The 16,494-nt window shown below is 41.0% G+C and overlaps 1 protein-coding gene across 22 annotated transcripts in view; it reads left to right on the top strand.

Annotated features, from left to right (window-relative positions):
- Window positions 1-16,494, top strand: part of LPIN2 (lipin 2) — a 105,782-nt gene that overhangs the window by 44,449 nt on the left and 44,839 nt on the right. For 2 of the 22 annotated variants that reach the window (XM_077974907.1, XM_077974895.1), the window contains exon 2: window positions 8,801-8,935. The exons of 14 other annotated variants lie outside the window; for them this stretch is intronic. Coding sequence is in view for 4 of the 8 variants with exons in the window: in XM_015121630.3 (XP_014977116.3) it covers window positions 841-942 (102 nt within the window). In the remaining 4 variants the exon portion in view is untranslated. Of the gene's footprint in view, window positions 1-556; window positions 943-8,800; window positions 8,936-10,941; window positions 11,909-16,494 lie in introns of those variants that run through there. 6 more of the 22 variants (XM_015121630.3, XM_077974890.1, XM_077974902.1 and 3 more) reach the window with 4 other exon arrangements.

The following is a 16,494-nucleotide window of genomic DNA, read 5'->3' as shown; positions in this document are numbered from 1 at the left end:
CACATGTGGCTAACGGCTGTTTGTGATGAACAGCACAATCCTAGACAATGGTATGAAAAAAATAGTATATCTTAATTCAGAAATCTAGTATGTTTGTCCATGTGAGTTAAGTGTGCTTTCGGTTTTTAGAAAAATTCAGTTGAAATTACTATGTGTTGACTTATTGAGAGCTGCCAAAGAAATACCGGGAATGTTTGAATTTTACAATGTTGCATTATCATATTCTTGAAATGAAGTAAATTCTGCTTGTTATATCCAGTGCTGAGCAGAATGCCTCCCAGAATTGTGAGAATGTCTTGGGTCATGCCAGTCTGACAAAGTCAAAGTGTTCATTAGTTGGGCTCTTTGAAGCATGTCATCTGGCTGACTTTGGGAAGCTCCCTGCTGCTGGGAAAATGTATGTAAATGACTTCCCTTACATGATTAGCTTACATAAGATCAGTCTCCATATGTATAGTAGCTGTTTTAATTTCTAAAAAATGAGGATGTGATTGGTTTAGAGAATCATTAACTCAATCCCTGTCCCGTGTGATGGAAGCTGCAGTGGCCATCATGTGATTGGGCAGGTCTTGGTGCCTATCAGTGTAAACACATGGCACAACCTGTCCCATGCCCCTGCTTATCTCCTTCGGGGAGAAGGGGTTGAGGCATTTTGAGCAAATCTCATTGGTAAACTTGTGTATGCATTGCTTTTTTTTTTTTGTTAGAACCATTTCCTTTCTGTTTTAGCCATATAACTGTGTCTGCAAGTGGTTTGTACTCAGTTTATCAAGAGAGCAGCTTTCTGTTTTGGTTATACACCTTCATCTCTGAAAAAAGACATGCTAGTTGATTTTCAAGATGTTTTACTTAGAAGATGATAAGGAAGATGAGGAGGTTTGTGAAGGCTCATTAAGTAAAACTCAAGATGTTTACCATGACAAGTCCCCTCCTGGTATCCTGGTGAGTTACATCTCCCAATGTGCCTCTTCCCTTCCCTGCTTGCTCAATCTGGACACTACTGAGAGAAGAGGGGACGGCACCAACAAAACAAAAAAGCTAATTAATGTCCTTTCTTAGGAAAATGTTGTGGTGAATTTTATTAACTTCTAAGTGCTATGTTGAACAGAAGTCTTTGGCTACCTACCCTGCTTCATTCACTGTACCGTCTTTCTACTGTCTCTATTTGTTGTTATTTAACAAAATACTTTTTTTCCTAGGGAAAAAATGAAGTTGCTGTTTTAAACTGAGAATTTTTAAAAATTACGTTTCAAAAATAGTATTTGCATTTAAGTGTAGTAGTAAAAATCGTATAAAAGTGTTACAGTTTTTGTTGGCCTAGTCATAATTATTGGAATGGTAAACTAATGTCTTGAAGCTGACGTTGTATTTGGATATATTATAGAGGGTGGTTGCAGGTGCTTTCTTCTGTGATCATAAACAAGACATTTTTGTAAGCTTGAAATACATGGGGAAAATATAAATTGCCTGAACTTTTTTAATCCAGAGTTTTCTCTCTTGTTACAAGATATAACTTAGAACAAGTTGTATAAGCTTAATGTAAGTCCCAGAAATCTGCATTAAGGAAACAAAATCAATTGACTTGAGGACAGTGTAACTCTACCTGTGGAAGCTTTCCTTTAAAAATAGTAAGAAGTAAACACGTATTTTCAAGATTATTTTTTTTAAATTAAGGATGGATATTTTTATGAAAACAAGCGTAAAATCAGTGAGACAAAAATTAGTTTCTAAAATCTGTGGCTCATAATCTGATTTTAGTTTTAAGGTTATACAAATGTTTATTATCTTTAAAAATGTTATCACACTCTGCTTTTTGCTTTTGGATCTGTTAGTAAAAGTGTGCTTGTTCAGAGTTCTCAGGGCCTAATGGGAAGATGTGGTTTGAATATGAATGGAAGAGTCAGGTGCTACCAAGGGAGGCAGTTTGCTTTTGAAATCAACATTTTAATATTATAGAGTGTATACACATACAGGCTGACTCACATTTGTTAAGGTCAGAAGGGAGAATAGAGAACCTTGCTGACTTTTTACGAAATACTTTAAAAATTATTCATTGATTAAGTAGCACTAACACACACAAACTGTCCGTCACAGGAAGTTCTTAGGACTTGTGTCTGCTGGTGTTTTCCAGAAAGAGGTCAAGGGGTGTTTGCTTAGACTGCATTCTATTAACGGTTCGGTTTTATGTTGCCATTAGAACACTGAAGTCTAGTGAGTCACCTCCCTGTCCCATGAGAAACATGAGTTTTCTTAATGCTAACGTTTGGGATAAGGATCTGATATCTGCTTAGTAGCCTGTAATGATTACGTAGGAGTTTGACTTTAGAACCTGGGTGTGTGTGGTGAGAGGGAGAACCCTGTTTTTCAGGGTCCAGGCCTTCTGTGACCTGAACACTCCTTACAAGTCACATCCTTTCTGAGCACCCCTCTTGTAAGGTGACAGTTTAAGTTTTGAAAGAGTCTTTCCTCATGGTTTTGTGATTTGGGAATATAAAGGCATCATCTCATGATTTAGAAAACCATGAGAAGATTTCTGTGCTTTGTTAGAAACGTGGAAATTTCAAAGACCATGTTTTCATATTTTTGAAACAAGAATTGACAATACCTTTATTTGCTAAGGAAAAAGCTAAATTATTTTGTATTAAAATACCCTGAAGTCCCAGAATAATCTACTGGCCATATCTTCACCCCATTTTTAAAAATCACTTTGATTGCATTTTTTTGTTTTAAGTTTGGGAAGAATATACTACAGGAGTTCTTAGCCAAACTTGTAATCCTCAGAAATGCTTATAGAATTGGAGCCTGTCTACAGTTTAGAGCTGGGAGGGACTCTAGAGGTCACCTGAGCATTCTTATTAGAGAGAACCCCTGGCACAGAGCCCAGACCTCTTCTCCAGCAGAAGTGAGGCTTGATCCTGGGTCTTCACATCCTCACCAGCTGCAGGGGACTCCAGGAAGCCCTGAGGGCAGTGCCCCTCAATCCTCAGCTCTGTGAGCTGTTTATCAAAGGACCTGGACACCTCTGGTTGATGCCAAAAAGCTCAACCAGATTTAATAACACAAACAGTGGTCGGAGGTGGCAAGTCACCCTGCGGGTGGGGCACATGATATGAGGCAGAGTGCTTCGTGCTAAGTTAGGAAACCCTGAATCCACCTGGAATTTGGGGTGGGGCTGAGGTTAGTGGTGGGGAACCCTACCCATGACACATTGTCATTACTGATTGCTGCCCAGATTCATAGAACAACTCTAGGTGAACAAGTCTACAACTAATTAGTTCCTCCAGTCTAGCGTGGCCAGTGTTCAAAAAAGTATTTAATTGAGTGGAATTTTGTTTCCTTGTAGAAATAATGTTACTATACCTAACTGTCTCATAATTAGCCAGAGAACTCAACCAGAGTTCTGAGTTCTAGAACAAGGAAGGGCTAATGCAAGAATTTCCTCTTTCTTTCTGGATAAGGGCCAGGTTTCACCAAAATTTTGAGATAAACATTTTCTGAGCTCCATTTTCAAAGCCATGTTTTAGCTCCCACTCTCCACAGCTAATAACTTTGGGCTTGAAAATGATACCTTTCCTCCCTCCTAACTCCCCTGCGTTTCAGGAGTGTTTGTGCTCTTGCCACTGAGCTATGAATGGGTGATGGTTCCTTAAGCCCTGCAGAAGTAGCTGCATTCGAGGGAGAAGATTCTAGTAAACCTACAGGTGTGCTTTGGTAGGCTCACTAGCCAAGTGACAGTGTGCACTGAAATGAAAACAGAGGCCTGCTAAGAGGATATATTGGGGGACCATACAAGATTACTGGTCAGGCAGTTTGGGGGAGTAAATTCTCTGAAAGTCTTTGTTTTCAAAGCATGCTTGCCACAGATGAGCTCAGGAGTTTAGGGGAGAGTAGTTTTGGGATTACGGACATGAATATGTTTCGGCTGTTTGAAAATTATTTATTATTCATTTTTATGTTTTTTTCATTTTTTTCATTTTTATATTTATGCCCCCATCTGTTTTCAGTAAGGAAGGACTTAGAAATAGTTTACGATTAAGAAATACATGCACATAAACTGCCTCCACACAGACTGTATATTGCATAGCTAAGCCTATTAATGTAGAGGAAACAAAATTGTCTTCATTTAGCAAATATTTATTGTGCTACAACTGAGTCCCCATAGATGCATGTAAATATATATATATTTTTGTTTACCTTCACTAATATGTCTGAATTTTTTGCTGCTCTGGGTTTATGAATAACACAGCTGGGCAGATATCCAGCAAATGGCTGTATGAATGCTGCCATGTTGAGTTTGCCTGGATACTTGGTCCTGATTACATACTCCACATACTCAGTTCCTTAGAGTGCCTGGTGAGCCCTGTATTGTAGATGTGATCCAGGTGTAGTCTTTGTGTGCTGGGAAAACACACCTTAGTTCCATCACTGTGCGTTTAGATGTCCCAAAAGGTCAGGCTGCTGGCCTGGCCTAGAGGAGATGGACACAACTCTGCAAGGATCTAAATAAAAATCCCGGTTGGGCATGGTGGCTTGCAGCTGTAATCCCAGCACTTTGGGAGGCCCAGGCAGGCGGATCACTTGAGGCCAGGAAGTGAGGCAGGAAAGGAACAGGAACTACACCCTCCTTCAGCTCTGTTCACTGTCAAGAAAACAGGAGGGTTTGGAACTCATTCCATGCACCTGTGGTCCTGAGACACAGCTTGAGATGTGCTACATTCTGGGATCATTTGGAGGCTTTCAAAAGTACTTGCACTGGAATCTGCAGAGGGGGTGGCCTGGTCATGAGGATTCCCCAGGCACCTCAGTGACTCCCAGCGTGCAGCCGGGGGTGAGAAACAAGTCGCAAGGACGGTGATGCCCACATCTGACTCATCGCTGAGTGAATCCCTGTGGAGCTTTCAAAAGAAAATACAGATTTCCCAGACAGACTGAAGCAGAACTGAAGGCAGTAATGGAGGCCAAGAATAACTGTTTTGTTTTGAAAATGAAACTACAGCCTTTATTCAGATTCTTCTTACTAATGTCCTTTTTCTGTTCCAGAACCCCACCTTACCTTGAATTGTCCTGTCTCCTTAGTCTTTTCCAATTGTGACAGTTCTTTAGTCTTTGCTTTTCATGACCTTGATGTTTTGATGAGCACCGGTCAGATATTTTGTTGAATTTGTCTCTACTTCGGTTTGTCTGATGTTGTCTCATAATTAGATTGAGGTTGTGTGTTTTTGGTCAGAATACCTCCGAAGTCCTTTTCAGTGAGTCATACCAGGAGTCCCTGAGGTGAATGTGTCCTAAGTTTTCCCGATCACTTGGTTATGGTTGTGTCTTCCGGGTTTCTCTACTGTAGAGTTAAAAGTTTTTTACTTTTGTAATGAATGTGTATCTTGGGGAAAATACTTTACGAATATCCAGACATCTTGTTTCTCCTTCAACCTTTTTTTTTTTTTTTTTTAAAGACGCAGAGTCTTTCTCTGTCGCCTAGGCTAGAGTGCAGTGGCGCTGTCTTGGCTCACTGCAGCCTCCGCCTCCCGACTTCAAGCAGTTCACCTGCCTCAGCCTCCTGAGTAGCTGGGACTACAGGTGCCACCACTCCCAGCTTCTTTTTGTATTTTTAGTAGAGATGGGGTTTCATCATGTTGGTCAGGCTGGTCTTGAACTCTTGACCTCAGGTGATCCACCCACCTTGGCCTCCCAAAGTGCTGGGATTACAGGCGTAAGCCACCAAGCCCGGCCTCTCCTCAAACTTTTGCCTCCTATTTTTAACATCCATTGATGGATCTTGCCTTCCATAAATAATACTGTGATATATTCCAATAGTGAGTTTCTGGTTTCATTTTTTCTTCATTAATTAGAATTCATCTGTAAGAGCTGTCATTTCTCACTTATATATTAATTTATTGTATCAGTGAGGACTCAAGAATATTTTATTCAACTGATTATAATCTAGTAATCCTATTTTGTTGCTCAAATTGTTCTGTGTTTAGCTCTTGGAAGTGTACTTCTGGTTTTTTCTCTGACATACACTCGCTCTTTTGATTTTGAGCATTTCCCAGTCTCTGGCTCCACAAGATGCTCCAGCATTATCTTGTATTTTCCTGCCCATAGCCATGGAATGAATCAACCACTTCTCCAAAGAGCCCTGGTTCCTTTTATTGAAGAATGATATTTAGAAAGCAAGATCTGGGCCATAGATACGCACATTGTTTTGAGAGTATCCTTGATTCTAGGTCCTGTTAATAGAGTTAGGATATTTGAGTGTGTTTTCTAGGTATAAACACATCAGTGCTTTTGCATCTAGTTACCTGTGTATATACTTTAAAACCATGAGTTCATACTGAGACCTCCAATTCCAGTCCAACACCACAGGGTTCATTTTAGCCTTCCTCTCTGGAAAGTTTTATTTTTAGAAGCTTTCCCAGGTGTTTATGGTGTTTTTTGTTTGTTTGTTTGTTTGTTTGTTTTGAGACAAAGTCTCACTGCCACCCAGTCTGGAGTGCAGTGTAGGAGGCAGCCTCTGCCTCCCAGGCTCAAGCAGTCCATCACCTCAGCCCTCCTAAGGAGCTGGGACCTCAGGCATGTGCCACCACACCTGGCTAATTTTTGTATTTTTCTGTGGAGACTGTATTTTGCCATGTTGCCCAGACTGGTCTTGAACTCCTGGGCTCAGGTGATCTGCCCGCCTTGGCCTCCCAAAGTGCTGGGAATACAGACGTGAGCTACCACACCCAGCCCCAGGTGTTTATGATTAATTAGACTTGGAACGATGACTTCTGGATGTATATCTGTGGATCCAAAGGCTATTATGACTTAGTTAAGTGCTCTTTGTTAATGAACACTCTGTTCCATGGTGAAGTATCGTTTTCCATAACTGGGTTAATATCATTTCTTCTTACACTAAAAAGAATTTGTATGTCACTCCTAGCTAGCCCTCATTAGTAAAGCCAGTCCCCTGTTTTGTGTGGGAAGTGGTATAGTTCCATGGCTAGTATGCTTATAAAAATTTGTCAGAGAAATTGAGCACACCTCAGGAAATGTTTAGTGGGTTGAATGCGCAGGGAAGCTGTTAAACATTTCAAAAAACATATAAACAATCCACGTATACAAATGACAGAAAGGCTCAGGATTCCACTAAAACCAAATTAATTTTAATCTTGGAGTTATCTTCTTTTTGAACAGGCAGTCTACATTCTTTTTTCCAAGTGTTGTTTGCTTTCTAAAGCAGGTGCTCTGTCAAACTTCTTGATAAGAAGCCCTTCAACCCCAGTTGTTGAGAGTACTGACTGTGAACTTTGGTTTTGCATGTGCTTGTTAATTTGGTAGCTGCCACCTTAGCTACAGGACTTGCAATGGTAGTCCATCTGGCTTGTTCTTACCCTCATTACTAGGGTACCATATGATACAGGTTGAGGGACCTTCAACCCAGGGCATTAACACAGTTAGGACAAGTAATTACTTGACATTTTAAACTTGTCCTAATTGTGTTAATGTTAACTGTGATATTAACTAAAGTTCTTTGATGGGTGAGAGAGGACGAGATGGGAAGTAAGGGGGGATGAGCAAAGTTTAACCTGTCCTTCCCTAGACATAGAACCTATAGTAATATATTAATTTGTTTCCAGTCTGGGGCTGTAATTTTGATGGTGGAAGAATCGTACGCTTTCCTGACTTCTAGGTCGGTGTGTAAATAGAAAGAACTTCCGATAGAGTTGGAGTGTTTCAAAGGAAATTGTATCCCACCAATGTCAGTGATAGTAAACCCTGAAAGTACTACACATGGTTTCTATAGCAACCTGCTAAAATTGTGTGCCTTTTGTATGTGGAATTAAGCTGAATAATCAGATTTCTTGGCTTATTTTAGAGTTGCTATGGTTATCAATAGTCGCCACTAAAATAGGTTAATTACACAGTTCTTTTAGAAGGTTTAGGGTAAGGACATACCCCTTAAAACACACTTTTATGATCATAACGTAATCATATCTGTAAGACTACTCATAATAAAAGGCTTGGCTAGGTGTGGAATCCCAGCATTTTTGGGAGGCAGAGGTGGGAGGATCACCTGAGGTCAGGAGTTCGAGACCAGCCTGACCAACATGGAGAAACCCCGTCTCTATTAAAAATACAAAATTAGCTGGGCGTGGTGGCGCGCACCTGTAATCCCAGCTACTCGAGAGGCTGAGGCAGGAGAATCACTTGAACCCGGGAGGCAGAGGTTGCAGTAAGCCAAGATTGCACCATTGTACTCCAGCCTGGGCAGCAAGAGTAAAACTCCCATCTCCAAAAAAAAAAAGGCTTAAGATTTTTCGTGTGTGGTAGCATATAGAAGAATCATCATAGCCTTTTAAAAGCCTTTATGAAATTCTTAACCGCACATAGCCTGAAAATTCCATGAATTTTTAGGAGCTGTTTTAGGTTTCAGTGAAATTAACATGGGTATTTAAGGTGGACATACCAGGGTTTTTGTTTGGTCATGTCTCTGGGTAACTGCTTGACTATAGATAAGTTGCTTCTCTGGACATCAGTTTTCTTATTAGTACAATGAATATAACATTTACCTCACCTAGTTGTGAGGATTAAATCAGATGAGGTATGTACAATGGCATTTGGGGTTTGAACAATTTTTTTTTGTTTGTTTGAGTCAGGATCTTGCTCTGTTGCTTAGGCTGGAGTGCAGTGGCACAAACACGGCTCACACTACAGCCTTCACCACCCTGACTCGGGCGTTCCCTCCCACCTCAGCCTCCGGAGTAGCTGGGATTACAGGCATGCACCACCACACCCAACTAATTTCTTTAAAAATTCTTTGTAGAGATGGAGTCTCCTTCCATTGCCCAGGCTGCTCTCAAACTCCTGGGCTCAAGTGATTCTTCTGCCTTGGCCTCTCAAAGTGCTGGGATTACAAGTGTGAGCCACCGCACCCAGCCTAAAACGGCAGTTGGAAGGGGTGAGTTAGCGCCCTCTCCTCTTTTTCCCTCATCACCTCCCTGTAACTAACATTAGGAAGAATAATGAAGAAAACATCTGAGTGGGAGCTTATGTAATTTGTCGAGGATATACAATGTTTAAAAAGTTAAGACCGTGAGAAAATGAATTTGAATTTTCACCAGTATAGAGGTGAATTTACATTTTAAGCAAATCCCACATGTGAAAATCCAAACTTAAAAAACAGTTAAATTATTATCAGTTTGTAAAATAATGTAAGGAAGGATTTCTCTAATAATAGGCTCCCCCAAGGACACTGAAGATACCTTAAAAACAATACCAGTAAAATCAACTTTGTAGAAATAGACCTTAGCAATCCCATTTTAAAATATTCAAATAAAATGAAATTACGTTCACACAAATGCCTGTACACAAATGTTTATAGTACAGAATGAGTATCCCTAATCCAAAAATCTGAAATCCAAAATGCTCTAAAATCCAAAATGCTTTGATGCCACATGTGGAAAATTCCACACTTGCCCTGGTGATAGATCCCAGTCAAGGTGCAGTTAAAGCTTTGTTTTATGTGCAAAATTAATTGAAAATATTTTCTGTAATTACCTTCAGCCTATGTGTTTAAGGTGTATATGAAACATAAATGAATTTTATGTTTGGACTTGGATCACTATGTATATGCAAATATTCCAAAATCTGAAAATATCCAAAATTCAAAACATTTCTGGTCCTGAGCATTTTGGAAAAGGTCTCAATTACAAATAAAACTCCTCAACCTGTAGTTTTATTTGTAATTGCCAAAACCTGGAAACAACCCAGATGTCTTCTAGCTGGTGAATGGATAAACATTTGATACATCCATACAGTGGGGTGCTACTTAACAGGGAACAGACTACTGATACATGCAGGAATATTGATTAATGTCATGTGGACTGTGCTAAGCTAAAGAAACCAGAATCCAAAGGTACATACTGTATGGTTCCATTTATATGATATTCCAGAGACGGCAAGACTAGAGACAGAAAGCAGATCAGTGATTGGCATGGGCAGGGAAGAGGGATTGATTCCAAATGGGTTTGGGCGTTTTGGAGAACAATCTGATCTGTGTCTTGACTTGACTATAGTGGTGGCTACAGGAATGTGTGGTCACAGCTAATGACTGTACACTACGAAAGGGTTAGTTTTACTATCTGTAAAGTGTGTGCTTTTTTTTTTTTTTTTTTTAAAGAAAAATCTATTTTGAATCGTTCAAGGTACAGCTATTTGTAATCTTAAAACTTCATTTCATAGCTAAATTGGCATGAACATTTAGCTGGAATTCTTTCTGTGCTGGTAGGTATAACCATTACACAAAGGTTAACTTAAGTAATAGTTTAATATCTTTCATTATTAATTATAAACAGAATGTTGAACTGATTACAGTTCTTAATTATTTTACTTCTTGCATTTCTCTCTAGTTGCCAGTCAGGTTAAATGCCAATCAGGTTAAACAGCATCTGTCACCTCATGTACAGAGGTCAAAACAGGGCATATTTTAGCCTTGATGGGAACAGACAAGAAATAAATTATCAGAAAGCTTCATGACAAGGTCTTAGTCTGCGTTTTGGGAAATGAAGGGAGAAGCATTAAAGAGAAATGTGGGAACAGGAACCGTTTAGTTTTACAGAGCTGTGATAGTTGGAAACAAGTTGGGCCATGTGAGTGTTGTTGGGGCTGAGTAAGGGAGTTGGGGCCCCCTTTTGAGCATGCTGCTTGGCGTTTTGGGATCTCCTTAAGCCACACATGTTATTTTGAAATCTAACGATGAAATTGAACACTAGTTTTTCTTGCTCCGTACCAGGTTCTGTTGCTGAAGAAAATGAATGTTCTGGTACATTGTTGAGCACAGGAAAATTAAACTATTGTTTCCAGCCGTTTTTCTTAAAGGCTGTGCTCTGTAGCATAATTATACTGGGCATTTTCATAAAAGTCAGCTGACTAGTAGAAAATGGGTAACTTGGTGGTTGTGTTTCACTTTGTTTTCTGTAATAATCTCCAGTTACGGCACCCTTGCTTCTGTCTCAGCTGACTTCACACTGACTTCCTCTGATGACCAGCAGTCTCTGCTGCAAGTTGCTGCTGGGCTGCTCAGTATTCTCCAGAATGATCTACATGGCTGTCATTTGTTCTCACAGGGATATTTTTAGATTTGCCCATCCTGAAGCGGTGTCATTTTTGTCCCTGAGATAAACTAGATTTAAGCAAGTTTTTCTCTATGAGGTCTTCAGCAGCCTCTGGAGGAAAGTACTGGTTTCTGAACACATGAGCATTGCTTTGGGGACTTTGGGTTAACTTCCACCATGGATTTCTTTTCTTTGTTTTGTTTTGTTTTTGATACAGAGTTTCACTCTGTCACCCAGGCTGTAATGTAGTGGTGTGATCTTGGCTCATTACAACCTCTGCCTCCTAGATTCAGGTGATTCTCATGCCTCGGCCTCCTGAGTAGCTGGGATTACAGGTGCCCTCCACCATGCCTGGCTAATTTTTTTATTTTTAGTAGGGAGTTTCACCATGTTGGCCAGCCTAGTCTCAAACTCCTGACCTCAGGTGATCCACCCACCTCAACCTCCCAAAGTGCTGGGATTACAGGCATGAGCTACTGTGCCTGGCCTGGGTTTTTAAAATTATTTTTTATTTTTTATATTTTTTAGTGCACGGTTATATGTATCTTCACTTACCTCTTGAATTTTACTCTAAGTCGGTGAGATAAAACAAAACACAACAGTGTGTATATTCCTCCCTCTCCGTGCTGATTCTGTTCACTAGGCCTTGCATTCATTCATTCGTTTATTCATTGGTCCATTCATTGATCCTAAACCACTTATTAAGAACCTGCTGTTGCTAGGCACTGTGCTAGGCTTCCGGGAGACAGTGAAGCCTGCGGAACATCCCCTTCTTTACTGGACTCAGTTTGGAGGTGGCCTAATGTTCATGCTGCATGGTGAGTGCTGTGGTGGGGAGAGGGCGGGGGCCTTGGGCACCCACAGCAGTGGATCCCATCTTGTCACCTCTGCTTTCTTCTCAGCCACCAAGCCCACACATCCTCCCGCCATCATCTTTCTGATCTTTGCCATTGTGCTCTGGGGATTCACAGTCTGTTGTGGATGTACGTTCCTTTTTGATCCCACTTCCTTCTTACCGAGGAAACCTGAAACGTCCTTGCTTCTCTTATAAAATATTAGATTAAGATGAAAACTGGTGTTGGCTTTTGAAGGATTGTCCAGAAAATTATTGGGCCGATGACTGGAGTGGGTAGAAGATGGGGGCTGGTAATTTTTGGAGATGAAATAGGTTATGTTTATGGTCCTTCCTTAAGTTATATGTGCTGAAAAGCGAAAGCAGACACTGTCATTGAGTAAAGGTCTGGGCCACCACTCGGAGAGAAGGTGCATTGCTATAGTGGGAAAGCGTCTTCCCTTTTCTAAGCCCTACTCGGTCCAACAAAGCAGTTTATCTGTTTATAGAAAGTGAGTGTGTTGAAACCATCATAGAGAAGTGAACTCAGTGAGCAGAAGTCGGAGCTTTCAGATTCCCTCAAAGGAAATAACGTTGTGACAGATCCAAAAATCCTAATTTATAACTTAACAGCCCTGAGAACTAAGCTTAAGGCCAGCTTCATATTTTCTCATTTTTTAAAAATTAAAAAAAATTTTTTTTCTTAACAGATTAAATTGTTAAGTAGAATAAAGTGTTATCTGGGTTACATCTGCAGCATGTTCTTGCTAGTCTTGCCAGGCCGATATCTGCAGGAGGGTGGTATAGGGCTCCAGGTTGCTTTATCCAGTCAGGATCTAGCCTGTTTGATTTAAATCCTTTGTTGGCAACATTAGAAATGGACTCTGAACAACCCCACAAAGAAACTTATGACTGGTTCATCATTCAGAGAGACGCCGAGAGGGCAAGAGGCTACCTGTGGTGTTGGTGTTCCGAGCTGGTGGGCCTTCTGCGTCCCATCTCAGGTGGCCCAGCCCTCCCAGTCTTGGGTGGCCTTGGCTCTCCATACACTTTTCATGAATATCTGTTTGGGCCAGATGTCTCCCACCCCGGTCAGCCAGCAGATACCAAGGCCTGGATCCCATATTATAGACATGGCTACGGGGGCTCACCCTTGTGTTTCGGGGCCTCTCTGAGCACTGAAATCATTGAAATCCAGGAAGCCCTGTTTTTTCAGATCTGGCCATTGCCTTATGTGTCTGTTTAAATTCCCAAACAGAAATATTGAATCAGAAAATCCCCTCTTCTTACGTATCCCGAAGGTTGATATGAAATAATATTTGGTTGTAATTGTGGAAGGGGTCCTTAGGAAAGCAGTCTTCCCAGGCCAGAATTTCTGAGTTTTTTGACAGAAGCACTGCCAGTTCTGGAATTTAAGTATCATAAAATAATCAGGTCAGCTGTCATTAAAATGTCTGAAATTCTATTACTATCTATTGCTTCCACTTCTGATCCACACTTAACAGATCTTGACATCTTTATACGACAGGATCTGAACTTGAGCCCATAACAACTTAGTCTTTGTAACAAACTTAATCAGGGTTAAGAGGAGAAAGTTCTTGCCAACAGAGCCCAGAGTTAGTTCCCAAACTTGGGTGTCTGTCAGAATCTTGGGTAACAGATTTTTAAAGACCTCATTTCCAGCTTTTTAGGTAGTAGGTCTGGGTTGGGGTCCAGGAATGTGTATTTGTTTTTATCCCCCTTTCCCATATTTTTCATGAATGAAGCTACATTCTTAAGCACCAAAGCTTGATTCTGTTGCAGACAGTCCAAGGACCACTCTGAGAAATACTGACCCAGAGTGTGCTCCTTGCCAGTTTTCCTCATTTAGTGGGGAAAAAAGTTAGATATAAAAACCTCCCTGACTGCGCCTTCGAACAGTGGAGGTGATGGGGTTGCTCTAATTTAGAAAGACAGAGTTCGTGATCTACAGGGAGTTGACTGGAACCTCAGATCCTCCAAAGCACACCTCATCCTGGCTAAATCTCATTCTCTCAGGAGGGAGTCCTCTGAGGCCCAGCACCAGCTCAGAAAGATTCAAAAACTCCCCTGTATTTTTTCTCTGTAAAAGACAAAGGACAGGACAATTCCCAAGGCTCGGATCCTTTGTGTAGTCAGTTTTCTGTTGAACTGATTTTGGAAGTAGCACAAAGTAGTGAGGGCTCTTACTTTTACATGGAACTATGCTTCCCTAACCTGGCTCATCTTCATAATTAGTTTTTAAGCTTTAAAACAAAGAGAAATTTCCGTTTTTTAAAACCACCCCAAATGATTTTCATGTACAAAAACTTTTGAAGCAGTGTAGTAGTAAGTAATGTTCTTTAAGTTCAACCTTAATAGGAAATTCCCTACCAGGTCTACTCTTTTTATTTCCATATCTCTAAGTTGGTTCATACAACAGAATTCACTGAATGCCACCTATGTGCCAGAGGTATTTCTAGCTGTCTAGAAATTGGGGCATGGTCCTCACCAGTTTCCTTGCCCTTAGCATCTACCCTTAGTCGTCAAGACTAACTGATTTTCAGCTCCCTGTGTGTCTCTTCTGCCTTAGAGCTGTGCAGTCTCTTGCCTGAATTTGTTGTGGTGACTTCTGGAGTAGTCTCTCTGCGTTTAGCTACCTCTTCTCCAGTTCATCCTCCTCCTGTGACCTAATCCTGTCACTTCCCTGAACAGAAGCGCTGATTGCACCCATTGCCCACATGGTAAACTTGCCCAGAGTCCAAGGCCTTGCATCATCTCACTTTTGTCTCTCAAACTTAGCACATTTTCCCATAAGCTGTTCTGTCTGCTTGGCACTGCCCGCTGGGAACCTCCCCTCCTTCGTCTGTTCAGCCCTTTATACATACTTCCACTCGAACAAATATTTTCTGCTCCATGAAGCCTTACCTAACTCTCCCAAGCAGATTTTTTCTCTTTTTTTTCTCTAGTCTTCCTAATAGTCTCCCAAATAGCCTTATCATAAGGGATTATATTATATAAGACACCTGGCCACCTCTAGGTTACTCTGGGATTCTTGGAGAAAACCATAGGGATTTAGTATAACTTGAGTTCAGCCCTCAGATTTTTTTGCCCTCAGGGACACCACATGACCTTGAGACCCAATGATTTAAGCCAGGGGTCAGAGGCAGTAGAGAAAGTTGGGACCCTGAGTATAGGTAGAACTGTGTTCTAGTGAATGGTACACACCTCTTATCTCAGTCTCAAATGTAAAATGAAATTAATAATGCCTGCTATCATAACCTACATTCTCTTTTTGAAAATCAAATGAGGTATATTTGAGGAAGTTCTTGAAAAATGTTACATGCTAATCAAATGCAAACCATAATCATGGGTGTCCTGAAGGAGTTCGGTCCAGGAGCACAGGAGCAAGCTGGAACGTTTACCCACGTCCTAGGTAACGGTGTCCTGTGGTCTACTTCCTGAAGCATCTGTTGTCCCTGTTCCCTGCTAGCATACTCGTCATGTTCGTGAGCAGAAAGTTAGCTGCAATGGCATGTTCTTTGGTAAAAACTGTTGTAATCTCTGTCCACAAGCCTCACGACGTGTGGCGCTCCCGGGAGTCTGCTTTGTAACACTGGCCTGTGGTCCAGTGGGAGGGTTAATAGTAGTGGTGTGAGGAGACTTGGAGGGTGAGTATGGCTTCTTTGGACTCCCTGTAATCATTTCATCATTATGTAGCCAAGTTGCATTAAGTAAAAATGATACTCAGATTGCTGAAAGTGGCCCACTTGCAGTAAGCAATCTGGAGGCTTCATGAAGGCTTTTGTCATGTTTACTTAGAGCATTTCTATCACTTAGAGATGCAATTAAGGGCATAGGTTCTAGACTCATGCTTGAGTTTGAATATTAGCTCTGCCATTTAATAGTGTGCTGACCTTGGATGTTTCTGAACCCGAGTTTCCACATATAAATGGGAATACCAAATCCATGAGTGTGTGTGAAGACTGTATGAGATAACATACAGGTTGACATAGCATTGACAAGAGAGATGTGTAACAAGTGTAGTTGTGTGTTTGTTGGTAGTACTAACTATACTAGCACTGATTAGATATTTGGAGATAAAGTTAAGAAACAGATTTTGAAACACTTAAAAGAGTGGTATAGAATGTATCCATTTTGAGGCCAGTCGTGGTGACTCAAACCTGTAATCTCAGCATTTTGGGAAGCCAAGGCAGGTGGATTGCTTGAACCCAGGAGTTCAAGACCAGCCTGGGCAACATGGCAAAACCCCGTCTCTACAAAAAAATACAAAAATTAGCTGGGCATGGTGGCACATTCCTGTGGTCCCAGCTACTCTGGAGGCCGAGGTGGGAGCATTGCTTGAGCCCAGGAGGCGGAGGTTACAGTGAGCAGAGATCGCACCATTACCCTCCAGCTTGGGCAACACAGTGAAACCCTGTCTCAGAATGAAAATAAAAATAGAATGTGTCCATTTTGTGCTGATAATTTATAAATTTTTCTTATTGTTTTTTAACTACCTTGTGTCTCTGATAGCTCTTTTCCTCAACAAAAGTTATTTTTGATTGAACACAT

Source organism: Macaca mulatta, chromosome 18, assembly GCF_049350105.2.
Source record: "Macaca mulatta isolate MMU2019108-1 chromosome 18, T2T-MMU8v2.0, whole genome shotgun sequence".
Lineage (NCBI taxonomy): Eukaryota > Metazoa > Chordata > Mammalia > Primates > Cercopithecidae > Macaca > Macaca mulatta.
This window is presented reverse-complemented; position numbering and strand designations above follow the sequence as displayed.